Here is a 16,811-nt window from a genome sequence, read left to right as displayed (position 1 = left end):
AATTTCAGAAACTTCCCTTGAGGTTTGTGATAATTTCACTTAGCACCTTTAAACTTTAAAAATCACTTGCCTTCACTTGCATAACACTCAATTGTAGATAGAGAATATAATTTCATTTCAGTGTTTTGCCCTTCTCTTGTGAACCATTTTGTTGACATAACAAAACTAGTTAATCTCTTAACTTTTGAACACTTGGCCAATGTGATTTTTTAATTAGGAATTGCAAAGTGTTAACAAGGTTGAAAGACCTATTAATAATTTTAGCGTCATTAGTCTGCACAAGAAATTTACTAAAAATTTGAAAATCTAAGTAATTTGGAAAATTCACAAAAGTTGCCTAAGAATTGTACAATGAAAATAATAGCATTTGTCACCTTCAAAACACCTCAAATATGTTTTTAAATTTATAGTTAAGAATTTTATCTTATTCAAGTTTTCAAACCATTGATCTGGTCAAAGAATTATAAAATTCAAAAAAATTGTACACAATCCTTAATTTCATATAATTTGTGATCTTTGAGAAAACCTCAAATGCGTTTGTGAACAACTGAACATAAATATTTTGCCTTTTTTATGATTTACAAGCCATCACTCTAGATAAGGAATTTAGAAAATTTTTTAAAAAATTTTAAATTTTGAAAAGCTCCTCAAATTAACCAAAAGCATTTTATAATAAAGGAATAATCCTTTTTGACTTGAAAACACCTTGAATATATTATTAAAATAAATTTTTGGTACATTAAAATATCTAAGATTATACTGTATCAATCAAAATTTACACATTTGTACCGTTTGTTTTATTTTTATCTTTTTATTACATGCTTTCAATTTTGAAAAAAGAAAAAGTAAGACAACAAAGGGCACATTTGGAATGAAAATATCTCCGCTATCCAAAATTTGAGTTTTTAAATATTATGTTTTGTAATAGGTTGTCAATGTTACAATAAGTTAAAAATAGGGAAGACAAATGATTTTTTTTAATTAAAGGGTGGTAAGTGAAAATTTTAGAAACATCAAGGGAGGTTTGTGCAATTATCCCTTCTCTAATGCATAAAAAAACAACGAAGATAAGGTAGCACTTTGATTCTCATCCGATGCCATTCAAAGGGGATGATCTATCAAAACATAAATTAGAAAACTTATGAACATGATTGTCTCTTTCTTCAGAGTTTGATTGCACATGAATTTCCAAGTAAACTTGGAACGTGAACGATAAGAACATTGATCTATTAGGTACCATAACTTATCATCGAATTATCCATTTGGTATGTGAGGTCTCAAGTCTTCAACTGCAATTGTGCAATTGTGCATCACTAATCAAACAAATTGGCATTAGTACTCGCAGTTCATGGGGTGCCCTGAGGAGGGTTCTTACAGCACAAAAGACTCGACAACATTAACTGCAGTACAGCAAATCACTTCCCAAACTACCAATCTTGCAGCCTCTATACAGGTGGATCTATCTACCTCAAATATATAATGAAACAAAAGTAGTTAGAGAGTCAGTTTCCTCCGAAACTAAATGAACCATTGCTCTAGGGGCAAATTGCACATTCACTAAAACCTCTCGTGGCTTCAGAGAACTCACAACCACCACCACGCAAAGAGCTGTCAAGCATCACCACCATCATTTAAACAAGCGGATAAATTAAAGATAGACAGAGGCAAGAGAGATCACTTGCACCAACCATCTTTGCACTCAATCTGCAAGAAAAAAGATTAAAGCATGAAGTAGAAAGATTGTGAATAGCTCAAAAAGAAAGAATGTGAATAAAACAACAGTTTCGACTCTGGAGTTTCTCTGCAATACAAATAAAAAAACCAGGCAAACAAAGAGAAGGGCTCGACAAGAAATCACGAAAGAACAAGAAGACAAGCTTTGCACAATGCTTCATTAACAAATCACAGTTAGATCTCGGATCTGTTACTGTTCGTACTAGCCACACTTTAAAATCAACAAGGATATTTCCTAATCAACCATCCAAACTCAGAAAGCTAAAATACCTCCGTCCCATTTTAATAGTTCTGTTTTCTTTTTTCGTTTGTTCTAAATTATAATCCACTTTCTAATTGAAAGATATAATTATCTTTTAATTTCTCTAAAATATCCTTATTCAATGTAGGTTGTTATTAGTATAAACTACCTAATTTAATATAGATTGTTATTAGATATAACCTACTCCATTTAATGTAAAATGAGAATTGATTCTTTCTTGATCATTAATTCAAGGGAAAATGACATGTTTCATCCCTCACATTTCACAAAAATATTCTTTTCGTCCCTTACTTTTAAAATGAAGCAATTTCGCTCCTGACATTTAAAAATTAAAATTATTACATCCCTGAACCTAATTTTCAATCTGAATCAAACCATCCAATAACCCAGTAATAAATTTCGGAGATAAAATTGATAGGTCACTCGGTCAATTTCATCATATTCACATGACATTTATCAAACCAAAAATATAAAAATTATAACATAAAGACCATTATTTGTCTTGAAATAATAGGATTTTTTTTGGATAAATCTTTTCATGCACCATTAGTATATTCGCTTGCGAGTCTAGATGTGTATCATAAATACAAATTTGGTGTTTAAATTTAAATTGAAACGATATGATAGGCGCATAAAACCATCAGTGTAACCAAATGATAATCTTTCTTTTATATGTTATAATTTTTTCTTTTTTTTTTTAGGTTCATTAAATTTCACATGAATATCACTTTGAGTTAACCAAGTGATCTACCAATTACACCTCCAAAATTTGTAATCAGGTTAGATAGGTGGTTTGATTCATATTGAAAATTAGGTTCAGATTATATGAAACCCGCCTCAACCGGAGCTCTGGTACTCTCAATCGGAGCTTCGTTCTCAACCAAGTGATACTAACCCGCCTCTGCTCCATGGATCTTGCATCCCATTGGAAAATATGATATTACTGCCAAATCTTTTCAGCACCAGGTTAATCCTCTGTACCAAGAACATGTGGGGTGGTGGGGGGGTTGGGTGTCAGGAACAAGGAAAATAGAATGGGACGTCGTTTAATGCAAAGGGTTGTGCGTTTAAGGCCTTAGAAGCTAAACTACGTCGTTCTAATAACATAGGCGGTGCTGGTGTGAATGGGCCAAGTTAGTTAAGGGACAATTACATAAATAGCCCTCTGTAACAGAATTCTGGTTATGTTTTTGAATGAAAAGTTTCTCGCTGCTTTCTCTCTCTTGTCTGTTACTTCCCTCCCTTTCTCTTCTTTCTCTCTTCCCTCCTCTTGATCTTGTTTCTTACTTCTGATTCTTTCCCAAATTCAATACAATTCTAGAAATTAACCTGCAGGTCTGACATTTGGTATCAGAGCGGTCGATTCTTGGCCGCGAAGGTATCAGAAATGGCTGAGAGCACGCGATTCAGGACACTGGAGGAGCAACTCAAGAAGCAGGAAAATCGGTTGCAAGAACTGGCGGAATCCATGGCTGCACTGCAGAGTGCGAGCTCCGAGGAGTTGCGACATAAGCTACAGGCGGAAATGGAGCAGAACAATGCAAAACTGGACGCGGTGGTGGGAACTCTGGACCAGAAGTTCAATAAAATGGAACAGAGACTCAGTACAGTGTTGAAGCTACTGATGAAGGAGAAAGGTCTCCCTGATGTCGAAGGAGGAATTTCTGATCCAATCCTGCCTACTCCTCCATCTCACCTGAGGTTAGCATCCTCAGTCGAAGGGATTGGGCACCAACAAGAGTACAGAGGTAGGCAATTCACTCCTAATGTACCTCGATTAGAACTGCCAATGTTTAACTCTGGAAACCCTAGGGAATGGACTAGGAAATGCCAGAAATATTTTTTGAACTATCAGATAGCAGAGAGTCAAAAGGTAGAGGTAGCAGAGATGTTTTTGGAAGGTAGAGCTGACAATTGGTTTCAGGGAGTGAAATTGGTGAGGCCAGGGTTGTCTTGGGGGGAATTTGGTGAACTTCTGTGCGAAAGATTCTCTGGAAATAGTTCTCGTGACATTGTGGAGGAATTTAACAAGTTACAGCAGAAATGAGCTGTTGAGGAATATGAGGAAAAGTTTGAGGAACTTAAGACCCTAATGCTGATGAAAAACCCCAGGTTGGATGAACTTTACTTTGTTTCCAGTTTTATTAGCGGCCTCAAGGAAGAGATTAGACCTATGGTGAAGATGTTTAAGCCTCAAACATTGATGAAAGCCTTTGAGGTTGCTGAGTTGCAGGAGTGTTCCCTGGAAATCCAGTCGAAACAAAACAGAACTTCAGGGAGAATGGCATTGGATTCCAAGTTTGGAATGTACAAGAGCACCACGAACGATCAGGGTCGCCAGAACGCATATAAGTTGCCTGGAGTTACTCCTATCCCCAGGAAGACTAATGCAGTACACAGGGAGTTTAGCAAGATATCAGCGGAGGAAATGCAGTATAGACGTAAGCACAGCCTGTGCTATAGGTGTGGAGAGAAGTTTGGCATAGGTCATCAGTGCAAGAAAGGGAGTCTGAACTGTGTGAGCACTGAGGAAGAGGAGGATACTGAATTTGAAGACGCGGAGGGGGAACAGGATGAGTTAACAGGGAGGGTAGGAGAACTTGCAGAAGTCTCTTTGAATGCTCTATCTGGTGCCATAAGGAGGAAATCCATCCTGCTGATAGGGAACTTGGGAGGGCTTCCAGTCAAAATTCTGGTGGATACAGGCAGTTCTGACAGTTTCATTCACCACAGGGTTGTCAATCTATTGCACCTGCCATATCAGGCAGTCAGTCCATTCACTGTGACTCTTGCAGATGGGACTGATATTACCAGTGGAGCCATCAGTCCCAGTGTGTCTTGGTTAATCCAAGACTACCAATTCCAATTGGACTTAAAAGTAATGGAATTAGGGGGATGGGATATAATTCTGGGGGTGGATTGGATGTGCCAGTATAGCCCCATTACATTTGATTTCCATTCTCTTAGCATTGCCTTGAGTGATAGAGGTTCCTTGTTGCATCTCAAAGGACTCGTGAATCAACCTACTATGGAACTGGTGAGGGGCAGGGATCTCAGGTCATTTATACAGGAGAAACAAAGAAGCTGTGCAGCCATGCATGCTGATAAGGCTAGAGAATCTGAGGAGCAGCTTCCAGAAGCTATAGGAAGGATCCTGGAACAGCATTCTCAAGTTTTTTCCACACCAACAGGATTACCCCCAGAAAGAAAATTGGACCATCAGATCAATCTTAAACCAGGAGCTGAACCTTTTAAGCTCAAACCATACAGATACCCCCACTCACATAAGGCAGAAATTGAAAAACAGGTTGCTGAGATGCTCACCAATGGAATTGTTATACATAGCACCAGCCCCTATGCCTCCCCTGTATTGTTAGTAAAGAAAAAGGATAACTCCTAGAGATTGTGCATAGATTACAGGAAGCTGAACGAGCTAACTATAAAGGATAAATTCCCTATTCCCAACATAGATGAACTATTGGATGAATTACATGGAACCAGATACATGTCCAAGCTGGATCTCAGAGCTGGTTACCATCAGTTGAGGGTGAAAGCTGTTGATACCCCTGAGACTGCCTTCCAGACACACCATGGCCACTTTGAATTTTTAGTGATACCTTTTGGACTCACAAATGCTCCAGCTACATTTCAGTCCTTGATGAACAGAATCTTTCAACCGTATCTCAGAAAGTTTGTCCTAGTCTTCTTTGACGACATATTAGTATACAGTCCCACCCTAGAGATGCATGCACAGCATCTGCAAATTGTGCTCAGTATTTTAGAAGAAAATCAGTTATATTGCAAGAGGTCAAAGTGCTCTTTTGTTCAATCTTCAATCGAATACCTGGGGCATGTGATCTCAGAGGCAGGAGTGAGTATGGATGTGGCTAAGGTGGAGTGTATCAAGTCTTGGCCTGTTCCTAGTACAATCAAGGAGCTGAGGGGTTTTTTGGGATTAACTGGTTACTACCGGAGATTCATCAAAGGCTATGGAGTGATTAGCAAACCCATGACTGTACTGTTGAAAAAGGAAGGTTTTGCATGGAACCATGGAGCCCAAATGGCCTTTGAAGATTTGAAAAGGGTTATGACCACAGCTCCAGTGTTGAGCATGCCTAATTTCGAACTTCCCTTTGTCATTGAGACGGATGCGTGTGGGATAGGCATTGGAGCAGTGCTGATGCAGGAGGGACATCCCATAGCCTTTCTTAGCAAGGCCTTATCAGCTCAGAATCTGGGGCTATCAGTTTATGAAAAGGAGCTTTTTGCATTAGTGTTAGCTGTAACCAAGTGGAGGCACTATTTGGTGGGTCATTATTTCATTATTAGGACGGATCACCAGGCTCTCAAACACCTGCTAGAGCAAAGGCTTACTCATCCACTCCAGCACAAATAGCTTACTAAGCTACTGGGGTTGGATTACGAAATACAATATAAAATGGGTGCAGACAACGGGGTGGCAGATGCCCTTTCCAGGAGAAGGATTGAGGGATGCACTGTTGACGATGGGGGAGCAGGGCATCAGGCCTGTGCTATAACCACAGTTTAGCCTAGCTGGATGCAGGAAGTGTTGGAAAGTTACATGGGAGATGCAGAGGCTCAACAGAAGTTATCTGAGCTGTTGTTGGACCCCCATGCAGATCCAGACTATCAGTTGGAGAATGGGGTCCTTAAGTTCAAAGGGAAGCTGTATATAGGATCTGCTAACAACATTAGGACCAACTTGATCAGAGCACTGCATGACTCAGCCATTGGGGGACACTCAGGTCAGAGGGGATGTTTATTTAGAGTACATGCTTTATTTTACTGGCCTGGAATCCGAAGGGATGTCCTCCAGTACGTGAGGTCTTGTGATGTATGTCAGAGGAACAAACATGAAAATGTCTCTTATCCTGGATTGCTGCAACCAATCCCTGTACCTCAGCAGGCTTGGTCACACATTACTATGGATTTTATTGAGCAGCTACCCCCATCTCATGGGTTTGATGCCATTTTGGTGGTGGTGGATAGGTTAACCAAGTTCAGCCATTTCATTCGACTCACTCACCCTTTTTCTGCACAGCAGGTAGCACAGCTTTTCCTTGACAACATATACAAGCTGCATGGACTTCCTGAGACCATTATAACTGACAGGGACAGAATCTTTCTTAGTAAGTTTTGGCAAGAGTTATTTGGTATGGTAGGGGTAAAGCTGCACTACAGTTCATCGTATCACCCTCAATCAGATGGTCAAAGTGAAAGGGTCAATCAGTGTTTGGAGAACTATCTCAGGTGTATGTGCAGTGAGCATCCTTCTCACTGGAGCAGTTGGCTTCCTACAGCTGAGTTATGGTACAACACTAACTTCCATACTAGCTTGCAGGTGACACCATTTGAAGCACTATACGGGTATAAACCAAATCACATTCCCTTAGGACCTTTTCATGATAGCCTGGTACCTGCTGCTGGCAACATGGTGCAGACTAGGCTCCAAATTCTATCTCTCATCAAAGAGAATCTAGCTACCGCTCAGAATCGCATGAAAATGTTTGCTGATAAGCACAGGACTGACGTGTCTTCCAAGTGGGGGATTGGGTATTTCTCAAGCTGCAACCTTACAGGCAACAATCAGTGGCCTTACGGAGGAATTTGAAGTTGGCTGCCAAATACTTTGGACCTTTCCAGATCCTTGCGAGAGTAGGGGAAGTCGCCTACAGACTTAAGTTGCCAGAGGGAGCTCGAGTTCATTCCATGTTCCATGTGTCCTTACTTAAAAGGAAGGTGGGAGTTACACAGCAGGTAGAGGCCAGCTTGCCAGAAGTAGATGCATCAGACCAATGTTTGCTGAAGCCAGAGAAGATTCTCCAGAGGCGTGTTGTCATGCGAGCTGCCAAACCAGTCATCCAGTACCTGGTGAAGTGGAACAACTTACCAGAATCCGAAGCATCATGGGAGGATAAAAGCTTCATTGACAGACAATTTCCGGAATTTCAAGCTTGAGGACAAGCTTTGCGTAAGGGGGAGAGATTGTCAGGAACAAGGAAAATAGAATGGGACGTCGTTTAATGCAAAGGGTTGTGCGTTTAAGGCCTTAGAAGCTAAACTACGTCGTTCTAATAACATAGGCGGTGCTGGTGTGAATGGGCCAAGTTAGTTAATGGACAATTACATAAATAGCCCTCTGTAACAGAATTCTGGTTATGTTTTTGAATGAAAAGTTTCTCGCTGCTTTCTCTCTCTTGTCTGTTACTTCCCTCCCTTTCTCTTCTTTCTCTCTTCCCTCCTCTTGATCTTGTTTCTTACTTCTGATTCTTTCCCAAATTCAATACAATTCTAGAAATTAACCTGCAGGTCTGACATTGGGGTTGGAATGGGCATGAACTGCACCGACATTACATTATGAACGCTCAACGAGGGTAAACTGTTCTTGCAAATATCGATCTCAACCCACAAAAAATATTGCGGGCATTAAGAAATCTAGAACAAATTTTAAAGCCCTCTAATTTTCAGCCCAGGTAAACATGCAAGATTTCCATTCAATTCGAATAAACACAAGACTATCCCGAATAAAGACAAAAAGAAAATCAGAAGCGATCTAAGGTGTCCCAATTCCACAGTTCTTCAGATATTAAAAAAATGTGACAAATGCTAGCTCAAATTCACAAAATATCAAATTTGGTCATGAAATCATACAGGCGTGACGAACAAAAAGGAAAAATTATTCCAAAGCTTGAAACTTTGACCAATAAATAGCATACCAGGAGCAATCTTGAGAAGGGAAAGAGGAGGGAAGCAATCACAAATAGAAGGACTGCAAGAATTCAACGATGCAGTTTTCAAGCTGAGACTTTTCTTGAATTTCCAGTAAATTGCAGGCCCAGATACACAGAGAGCTGAAACCACTGCAAATACAACCAAACAGCACCTTACACAATTCCCCCTCGCCTTGACATCTTCCTAACTGCCAATAGCAAAGGAGCAGTGGTAACTAATTTGAGTGGGAAGGATTATGAATATTGGATCTACTGCTTTGTTTTGATTTGAGGTGGAAATGGGAAGTGGGGCTGCTGCCTTTCTGGCACACCTCCATTTAATAGCTGTGAGCAGTAATTAGTTCGCTAGTGTACTTTCCATTAACTTCAGTCAAAGGTGGTTTTCTCTGGTTATTTTATTTTATTTTTTTGTCGACACAGGGTGTCCGGGTCAATCCTTACGGGACCCGACTAATCCCCTACGGTCCGGCGCCCGGCGCCCCAACCCGACCCTAACACGTTAAGTGCGCGGAGAAATCCAGCAGAGTTGAGACTCGAACTCGGACCTCTCGGTCCCTGTGGGAGGAGGCTACCGCTGGACCATTCACGCGGGGCTGGTTTTCTCTGGTTATGATGATTGCTTTTACTTATGGGTAAATTGCAGTTTCGGTCCCCTCACCTATCAATTCTGTAAATTGATTCGCTCACACATTTTGAAGGAATAGAGAAATACAAACGATAAAGGGATACAAACACAAGAGACTCGTATGTTAGATGTGGCTAACTGTTTTGTTGAATGGACTATACAATTGCAGACCAATTGCTCGGTGCATCCATGGTGAAGATGTGTTTAAGTTGACTTTTTTTTGTCAATCGACAATATCTACAATATTTTTATTTTAATTTATATTATAAGAGAGTTTAAGTGTTTAACTGGATCAATAGAAATTAGATGCAGAGAAACCTACTTTTAGATTAAAAAGGTACATTACTATTCACCCTGTATCTCTAGATTTTACTGTAAATGCAAAAAATTAAGCCTCGACAGTTTTTTAATGAGTACCAAATTTTGTCATGTTTTACATGGTAGTGTTTTAATATCTGCATTTGTTAAATTAATGCATACATGAGATGGTATTACGGACCGGTATTGTCAAAATTGGTAACTGCATTGGATGCCCCCCTCCCCCCTAAAATAATTAGCTACCATATTAGCTTGAGTGACATCCTTTCTTTTCGCTTGATAAGCTGCAAGATTAGCTTGAGTAATAGCAAGGGGACCAAAATAAGACCAGCTAAATGTAGAATTGGGGTTTTTCCCTTTGTGTCATGATTCGTTGGAACTTCGCACGTTCCCTTCTGTCTCATCTGCCCTAATGAACTCAGAAGTCAAGAATTCCCACTTAGCAGTCTAGGTGACAGGAGGAGGGAGTGAAGTGGATTAGCCTCATACGGTCATACCTCAATTCAAAACAAGTGAAAGACATTTATTTACCAAATTTTAGGCTAGCAGCATAATTTTTTCCTTAAAATACAATAACATGGTTAAATTAACTTTAGAATAGAAATGTGTGCAATCCTAAATTTGGAAAAATGGTTACCCCTAACAATTGTTCTTGCCTTGTACCATGAGAGTAAATAAAGATATTAGGTGGTAAATGCAAATTTCTCTTCTTACATGGGGTGTTGCAAGAATGCATGAGATCTTGATTTTAAGGCCTACCAGTGCATGTGTAGCACTATTACTCTCATTAATTGGTTGGTCGTGTCATGGTTACAAGCATAGTTTACCGTACTACTCTCACAAGGATCCAAAACTTGAAAAGGTCAAAAGGAAGGGGATTAAAAAGGTTGATTTTTCCTAGGATGACAATTGATACATTCCCAAACAACTAAAGACATTCTTAATTTCTTTTTAAAGCTAAGATCATTAACTACTAGCAAGTAGGCTGTGTCTCTTTGTGCTTTTCTTTTTTTTTTTTTTTGATACAAAAGAGGTTTGAATAATTTTGGATTCGATTATTACCACGAATCAAGCGTGTACCAAGATCATAGGTCGCTTATAGCAGTGCTTACAAATTACTCACCAATACAATTTTCAGCATCGGCAACGAAATTCAAATATTGACAGTGAGATTCGAATACATAATCTTGTATGAGAAAGTAAGGGGCTTCTACAATTGCCATTGTGGAGTCTGGTTTGTGACCTATATATGGCCATGCTAAATTAGTTTGACCTCAACTATTCGTATAAACATTTAAACTAAAATTTTCTTTTCAAAATTTACAGCTCAGATTTGAGGCACGTTTAAATCACCTTTATTTGGGCATGAATTGTTCTCTACTATTGGCAAATCACCAGCAATTAATGATACTGGATAGGAGTTACTACCCTCACAATTATAAAAACAAGTTCAATTCATTCCAAAAAAAAAAGGTTCAATTCATTCTGGTGCCTCATTCTCATTCAAGAACATCCAATTAACGTTGTATGGTCCTTCTGCCGAACAAATCACTCCTTTGGAGTATTTCTTTTGAGCCAAACATCTTTAGGATGAAGTGCATCTTTCCAATAACCAAAATTTAGACATGACAATATGTTTCTTTATCCCCAGAACTCTATATCTAGTCTTGCTTGCTGTCTGCATAATACTCCTGTAACCACTTTTGGATAATCTCCACTTCTTGCCTCCTTTGGTCGATGAGCCACTCTGGATCTTTGTTTGTTGCAGACCTAAAATCAACATGGTGTGCTCCTGATTTTAAGATACAAAGGCAACAGTCAAGTGATCGGTCATGGCTAGAAGTTAGAACCCTTTAAGCAACTGGTTCCTGATTTACCTTTCTGAGTCACTAATGCCACAATGCTGGATGATATGTTCTTCAGCACACTGAAAAAGTAATCGCAATCAAATTGCATTCAGCAGATGTCCTCGTGTACTAATATTTACAACAAGATGGCAAAGGAGTCGTTGAACAGTTTGTCTTACACATTTGAGAGTTTAAAATATCAATTTACCGTGAACAAAAAAACAGTAAGGTGCTTTGTCTATTTGATTATTCTCAGGATGTAGAATTCATAAAATTTCCAGATACTGGGCAGTAAACCAAGTGATACTAACCCGCCTCTGCTCCATGGATCTTGCATCCCATTGGAAAATATGATATTACTGCCAAATCTTTTCAGCACCAGGTTAATCCTCTGTACCAAGAACATGATGAGTGAGAAAAAGCTCGAATTTTTATTTTTTTTTTGTAAAAAAAAAAAAAACTTGAAGATTTCTTAGTTCTTACCGGCAGCAAGAATTTTTTAACGGAACATCAATCATTCACTTGCTTAAGTAATGGGACAAAGTTATTATCTAGTGATGACTCACCATGCCACCGAATTCAGTAGTGATCCAATGTTCCCGAGGCCAGACTCCAAATTGTCTGCTGCAATCATCAGCAAACTCCTTGTAGCTGTAGGGAGATGGGGGAAACATGCTTCCATTGGAGCATGTCATTGGCATAACCATTTCTGTACATGCCTGAAGATAATTTTTGTCAGTTCAAATCAATAACTAGCATTCACTTAGCAGAATCCAGAAGTGTGTAATTCACTGATTCAATTTTTACACTGTTGCTGCACAGTTGCAATTTTAAGATTGTAATGCATGTCTTTGCAAAACCAGTTTTTAAAGTCCTGTGTTAGTACTCCATTAAGCATTTTCCAACCCAACACATGTAACCGCTGGTCCAACCTTCACATGCACAGCTTTTGTCTGGCGAGTTTAGCTTCTTTGAAACAGAACAATAGAAAACCATGCTAACCAAAGCTGACAAATTTGGTCTGGCATGCATGAGGACTAATATTACTTCTTCTGTGCGATGAGTCGAGCTTGTTACCTGCCAATTCCAGCCTTGGAGGCCATGATCATTATCCTCGTCTTCCAACTTGAAGCATTTTTCTGTCTTGGAGTAGTTGTAATACAAACTTGCTGCTGCAACAGCCCTGCTAAGCTTTGTTGCTCTAGGGGAATGTCCATCAATAATCTTGCACATCTTCAACAACCAAACCAAGATACGTATTGTTAGAAACTGGAAAAACCCTTTACGATCAAATTTCAATTAGCGCGTTTTCTATGTAAACTGCACCTCCTCCACAGGATAGGCAGGCAAGTGCTTCATGAAATTGGCTTCCATCGGATAATTCACCATTGCTGTGTACGTAAAAGCTGACCATAACCAGTTCCGAGCATAATCTACTGAACTCAACTTCCTGAGGTTTAATCAGAAAATTGAACTAGATTAGCAAAGTTGGCTGCAAAAATATTAGAGTCATGATCAAGGGGCAATTTAAGGGAATAGTGTACTTTATGGTCGTGTGTTTTAAGCAATTCTTTGGGAATTTTGGCTAGGCTACCATGATTACTATTGGACTTCCTTGCATGATTGTCATCAATGCTCCTCCATAGGATTGAGAGAGCTTTTTCAATGGCTGCCTGTAACCTTGTTTGCGGAGAAATTACTTGCTGGCTAGATATGGAGGGGGGGAAGAGCAGTGGAGAACTTTGGCGAGGAAAATGGAGGAGCAGGGGAAGTTGAGAAAAGAAGAGAGGAGGAAACCAAGAAGAAGTCCCTATATTTGGCGTCCAAATTAAAACATCAATGCAATGCTTATTGTTTTTAAAAACAATAAGTAAAATTTATGTTACATAACCCCATGATCAAGACTGAAAATATCAGACAATTTCACTAACTATTGCCTATAGGTCATGATTATGATCCAATCCAAACTGTGACCCCTTCCTAATTTCTTACAACTTACTTGCAAGCTCTGAACATCTTGCTGAGCTTTTCCAGTCCGTCTTTTCTTTTACCAAAAGCATCCAATTCTGTCCAAGCACCTTTTATAACCTCATAGCAGTTTAAGCTAGCCTCCTGTATGCTTATGATCAGATGATTAAAAGTTGCATATATGCTGGAAGATTATGGATGAAAAGGAGAGAAAATTTAGCTTTTCCTAATCAGGTTGAGGTCTGATTTCTACTATGAACCACAGACCTTGAAATCCTGGGAAACAGCATCATAGAAGCTAGACCAAGGAGTTATGTCATCAAACTGCAATATAGGGGCTGAAGATGCCAAAGCTCCAATAGCAACGTGTGGGTATTTAAGTCTAAACCAAGCAGCCAGCACTGAAATCAAGTGTTAAGAATCACGTTAAAATTTTGAAAATAACTTGATAATCATCTATTATTAGGAGTAGTTATTCATTAGTCTGATACTATCAGCCCCCTTCTTTTTCTTTTTCTGGCAATGTGGAATACCAGAGATTTAGAAATCTGCTACTGCAGACAGAAAACTGAGGGAAAAATCCAGTTTCTACGGGTCACAATCCTCAAGAATTTCAATAATTGCCACGAAATTTCTGCGTAAAGAATGCCCAATGGTCACTAAATTATTGCCACAAAGACTGCTGGCAAAAGGTCCAGTCAACTGGCAAGTGGCAATACTGATATTTTCAAGTCCAAACAATTTATTCACGTGCAGGCGTAGACAAAAATGATCCATTCTCATGCCTGTCTCATTCAGTTACACAGCATCAATAATGTATATTCAAAGGGAATAGGAAGGAAAATCTTGAACTTACTTCCTCCATAGGATCCGCCAAAGACCACAACAGGAGATGCCTCTGAAGACAGATTCCTCTTCAAACTCCTTATCAGAACTGCATAATCAGCCAGTGCTTGCTGTGAACTCAAGTACCCTAATGTCTTTGCAGAGTTGAGATCTTTCTTGTGAAAGGGCAAAGATTCCCCATAAAACCTATGCTGAAAATGGTAACAAACAAATCCCATTGTTCACATTCTTCAATAAGAATTTCCTGATCAGAATTTTTTTCTTAAGCCTCTTCTCTATGAAGGCAATCCAAATAGAGAACAGTTAAGCAGATACTACTGTTACAAAAAATAGGATATAATGACTTAACAAAATTTGGAAGAACAAAATTCATGAAAATGCAGTATTATTTATAGAGGTTCCTTCTTGATTGTTTATCATGCATCACAAATTTGAGTAAATTTAAAGCGGAAGAAAAAGAGAGCTCTCAGGATCATTAACGTAAAAAAAAAATATTTGAGAATTCAGCAGGCAGATTATACTTCAATGAAGACGAGGAGAGCTCGAAACTTTGGAGCAATATCCAGCATGAAACCAGTATTTGCTGCAAACCATTCAATATCTCCTTCATTTCCCGTATAAACAAAGATGGGTGCTCCTTCGTGCCAGTACTGGCTGTTCATAAGATACTTCTGGTAGAAGATTTTGTAGCTCCTGGGTCGGAAAGTGAAGTGGTCAAGAACCTGAGGGAAATAGTGGGCTTCGTATGGTATCTCTGGTTTTGCACTCTTGACTTGTTTCTTCAGAAGGGAAGATTTGTATGCCCCAGGTACAAAAACAGGGATTGACTCTACTGCGGCTAATGCAACAGCAAATAAAAGTAGCCACAAAAAGAATGAAGATGAAGCCATACAGATATGTCCTTTTCAGTTCTCGAGGGTGAGAATTGAGCCGAAAACGAGTACTTGATAGTCAAGAGATTGTTATACTTTAGTTTTAGATAGTAGTGGTGGCCAATTTCTTGTCAGCTGGACTGAGGTTTGTTCTTACAAAAGCTGCAGAGGATTTTTGGAGGATACAGAGGATTGGAGGTCTAGCTTCAAATAGTGAAGCATCAACAGTATACCTGTCTTGAGCTATAGTGGCATCAAATGCCAGCTCATTTGTATGTAGTCGGCTGTGAAGTCATTTTCATTTATGAAAATGAGCTGTTTAATCTTTCAGTATACATTACAGACGGTAACCAAATCCAAATCCATATCGTTTTCTTGGCAGAAAGAAAATTTACATCCATCATTAATATCAAAGGACGTTGGTGGAATCATTTCATCTCTTAAAAGTATCGGCCAGCCAATTTCCTTCTCCCTCTTGTTTTTACAGTAAATATTTGGTAGGATGAAGAATAGAACTTTCTACTGCATAAACAAAGTGTACATGTATGATATACACTGGGGATCTGATGCCACTCAAGCTGATCTTTTGTTTATGTAATTTTCAAAATGTTTGGTGTAAATTTAAAGTTGTTGAACTCGTATAATTAAATTGATGTAAAAATCATGATTATACTAAAATAAATTATATATGCACCAAAAGTTGTAAAAATTATATCAACCGGATTGAATTGGACAAAATTCAATGTAAGGACCCATAATCCACATGGTCTTGTCAATCCTTCGTAGAACTGTCTACTTGCAACCCGCGTTACTTCTTTTACCGTTCTTGACCAAAGCAGAAAGAGTTGCGTGCCAATAAGGATTGTTAAATCTCAGGCTAATAATAGATGAGAGAATCATCATATTTGCATTTGCTCTGTACCTTTGTTTATTTATTTCTTTGGTAAGTAAGAGATGTTGAAACTCAGAATATACTATTTACAATTACTCTCATCGTCGTACCATCCAATCCAACCTTCCTCTCGCATCGCACAACCCAACCTTCCCTCGCAGCGACCTCTGTGTCTTCACCGATCCTATAATGGATGAGTGATTGTCTTGTTTTCTTTAATAAGGTTAAACACAAGCCCTTTCTTCTCTTGATTTACCATATTGACGGGATTCATTTTGGTACATTAAGCTAACATTATTGTCCAGTCTTAGAATACATGCTCCGAAGTAGAGTTGCAAATCAATTGAATCAAGTCAACATTTTGACCTAATCGAATTGAGTCTCGATTTAACTATATCAAACTCAAATTCGACGAGGTCTCAATGTAAAGCTTGGAGTCGAGCTTGAGCTCGAATTTGAACTTGACAAAATAAAAAATAACTATTTTATTTTTTTAAAAAAGAATAAAATAATAATTTTTCTTAATAAATAATAAAATATTAGATATATATATATGTAATTTCATTTCTAAAATAATATATATATAAAAAATCGAGTCGGTTCGTGAATTAATAAGTTGAGTATTTTTTGGGTGAATTCTTATTTTGTGATGAAAAAAAAAAGATTTCTACAACGAGGGCGGTTTTTGGATTTGT

At 38.6% G+C, this 16,811-nt stretch overlaps 1 protein-coding gene across 1 annotated transcript; it reads right to left on the bottom strand.

Moving 5' to 3' along the window:
* Window positions 1-11,127: 11,127 nt before the first annotated feature.
* LOC113695815 (uncharacterized) lies at window positions 11,128-15,467 on the bottom strand. The gene is made up of 10 exons (XM_027214976.2): window positions 14,874-15,467; window positions 14,363-14,543; window positions 13,774-13,907; window positions 13,538-13,650; window positions 12,865-12,988; window positions 12,616-12,771; window positions 12,105-12,257; window positions 11,850-11,929; window positions 11,569-11,618; window positions 11,128-11,483 (listed from the first exon to the last, which is right to left on the bottom strand). Exons 1-10 carry the CDS (start codon window positions 15,240-15,242, stop codon window positions 11,353-11,355), a joined length of 1,491 nt encoding a protein of 496 aa, XP_027070777.1. The 5' UTR covers window positions 15,243-15,467; the 3' UTR covers window positions 11,128-11,352.
* Between the last annotated feature and the right edge of the window lie 1,344 nt (window positions 15,468-16,811).

This window comes from Coffea arabica, chromosome 6e (assembly GCF_036785885.1).
Source record: "Coffea arabica cultivar ET-39 chromosome 6e, Coffea Arabica ET-39 HiFi, whole genome shotgun sequence".
Taxonomy (NCBI): Eukaryota; Viridiplantae; Streptophyta; class Magnoliopsida; order Gentianales; family Rubiaceae; genus Coffea; species Coffea arabica.
The sequence above is the reverse complement of the archived record's forward strand: the minus strand, read 5'-3'. Positions and strand labels throughout refer to the sequence as shown.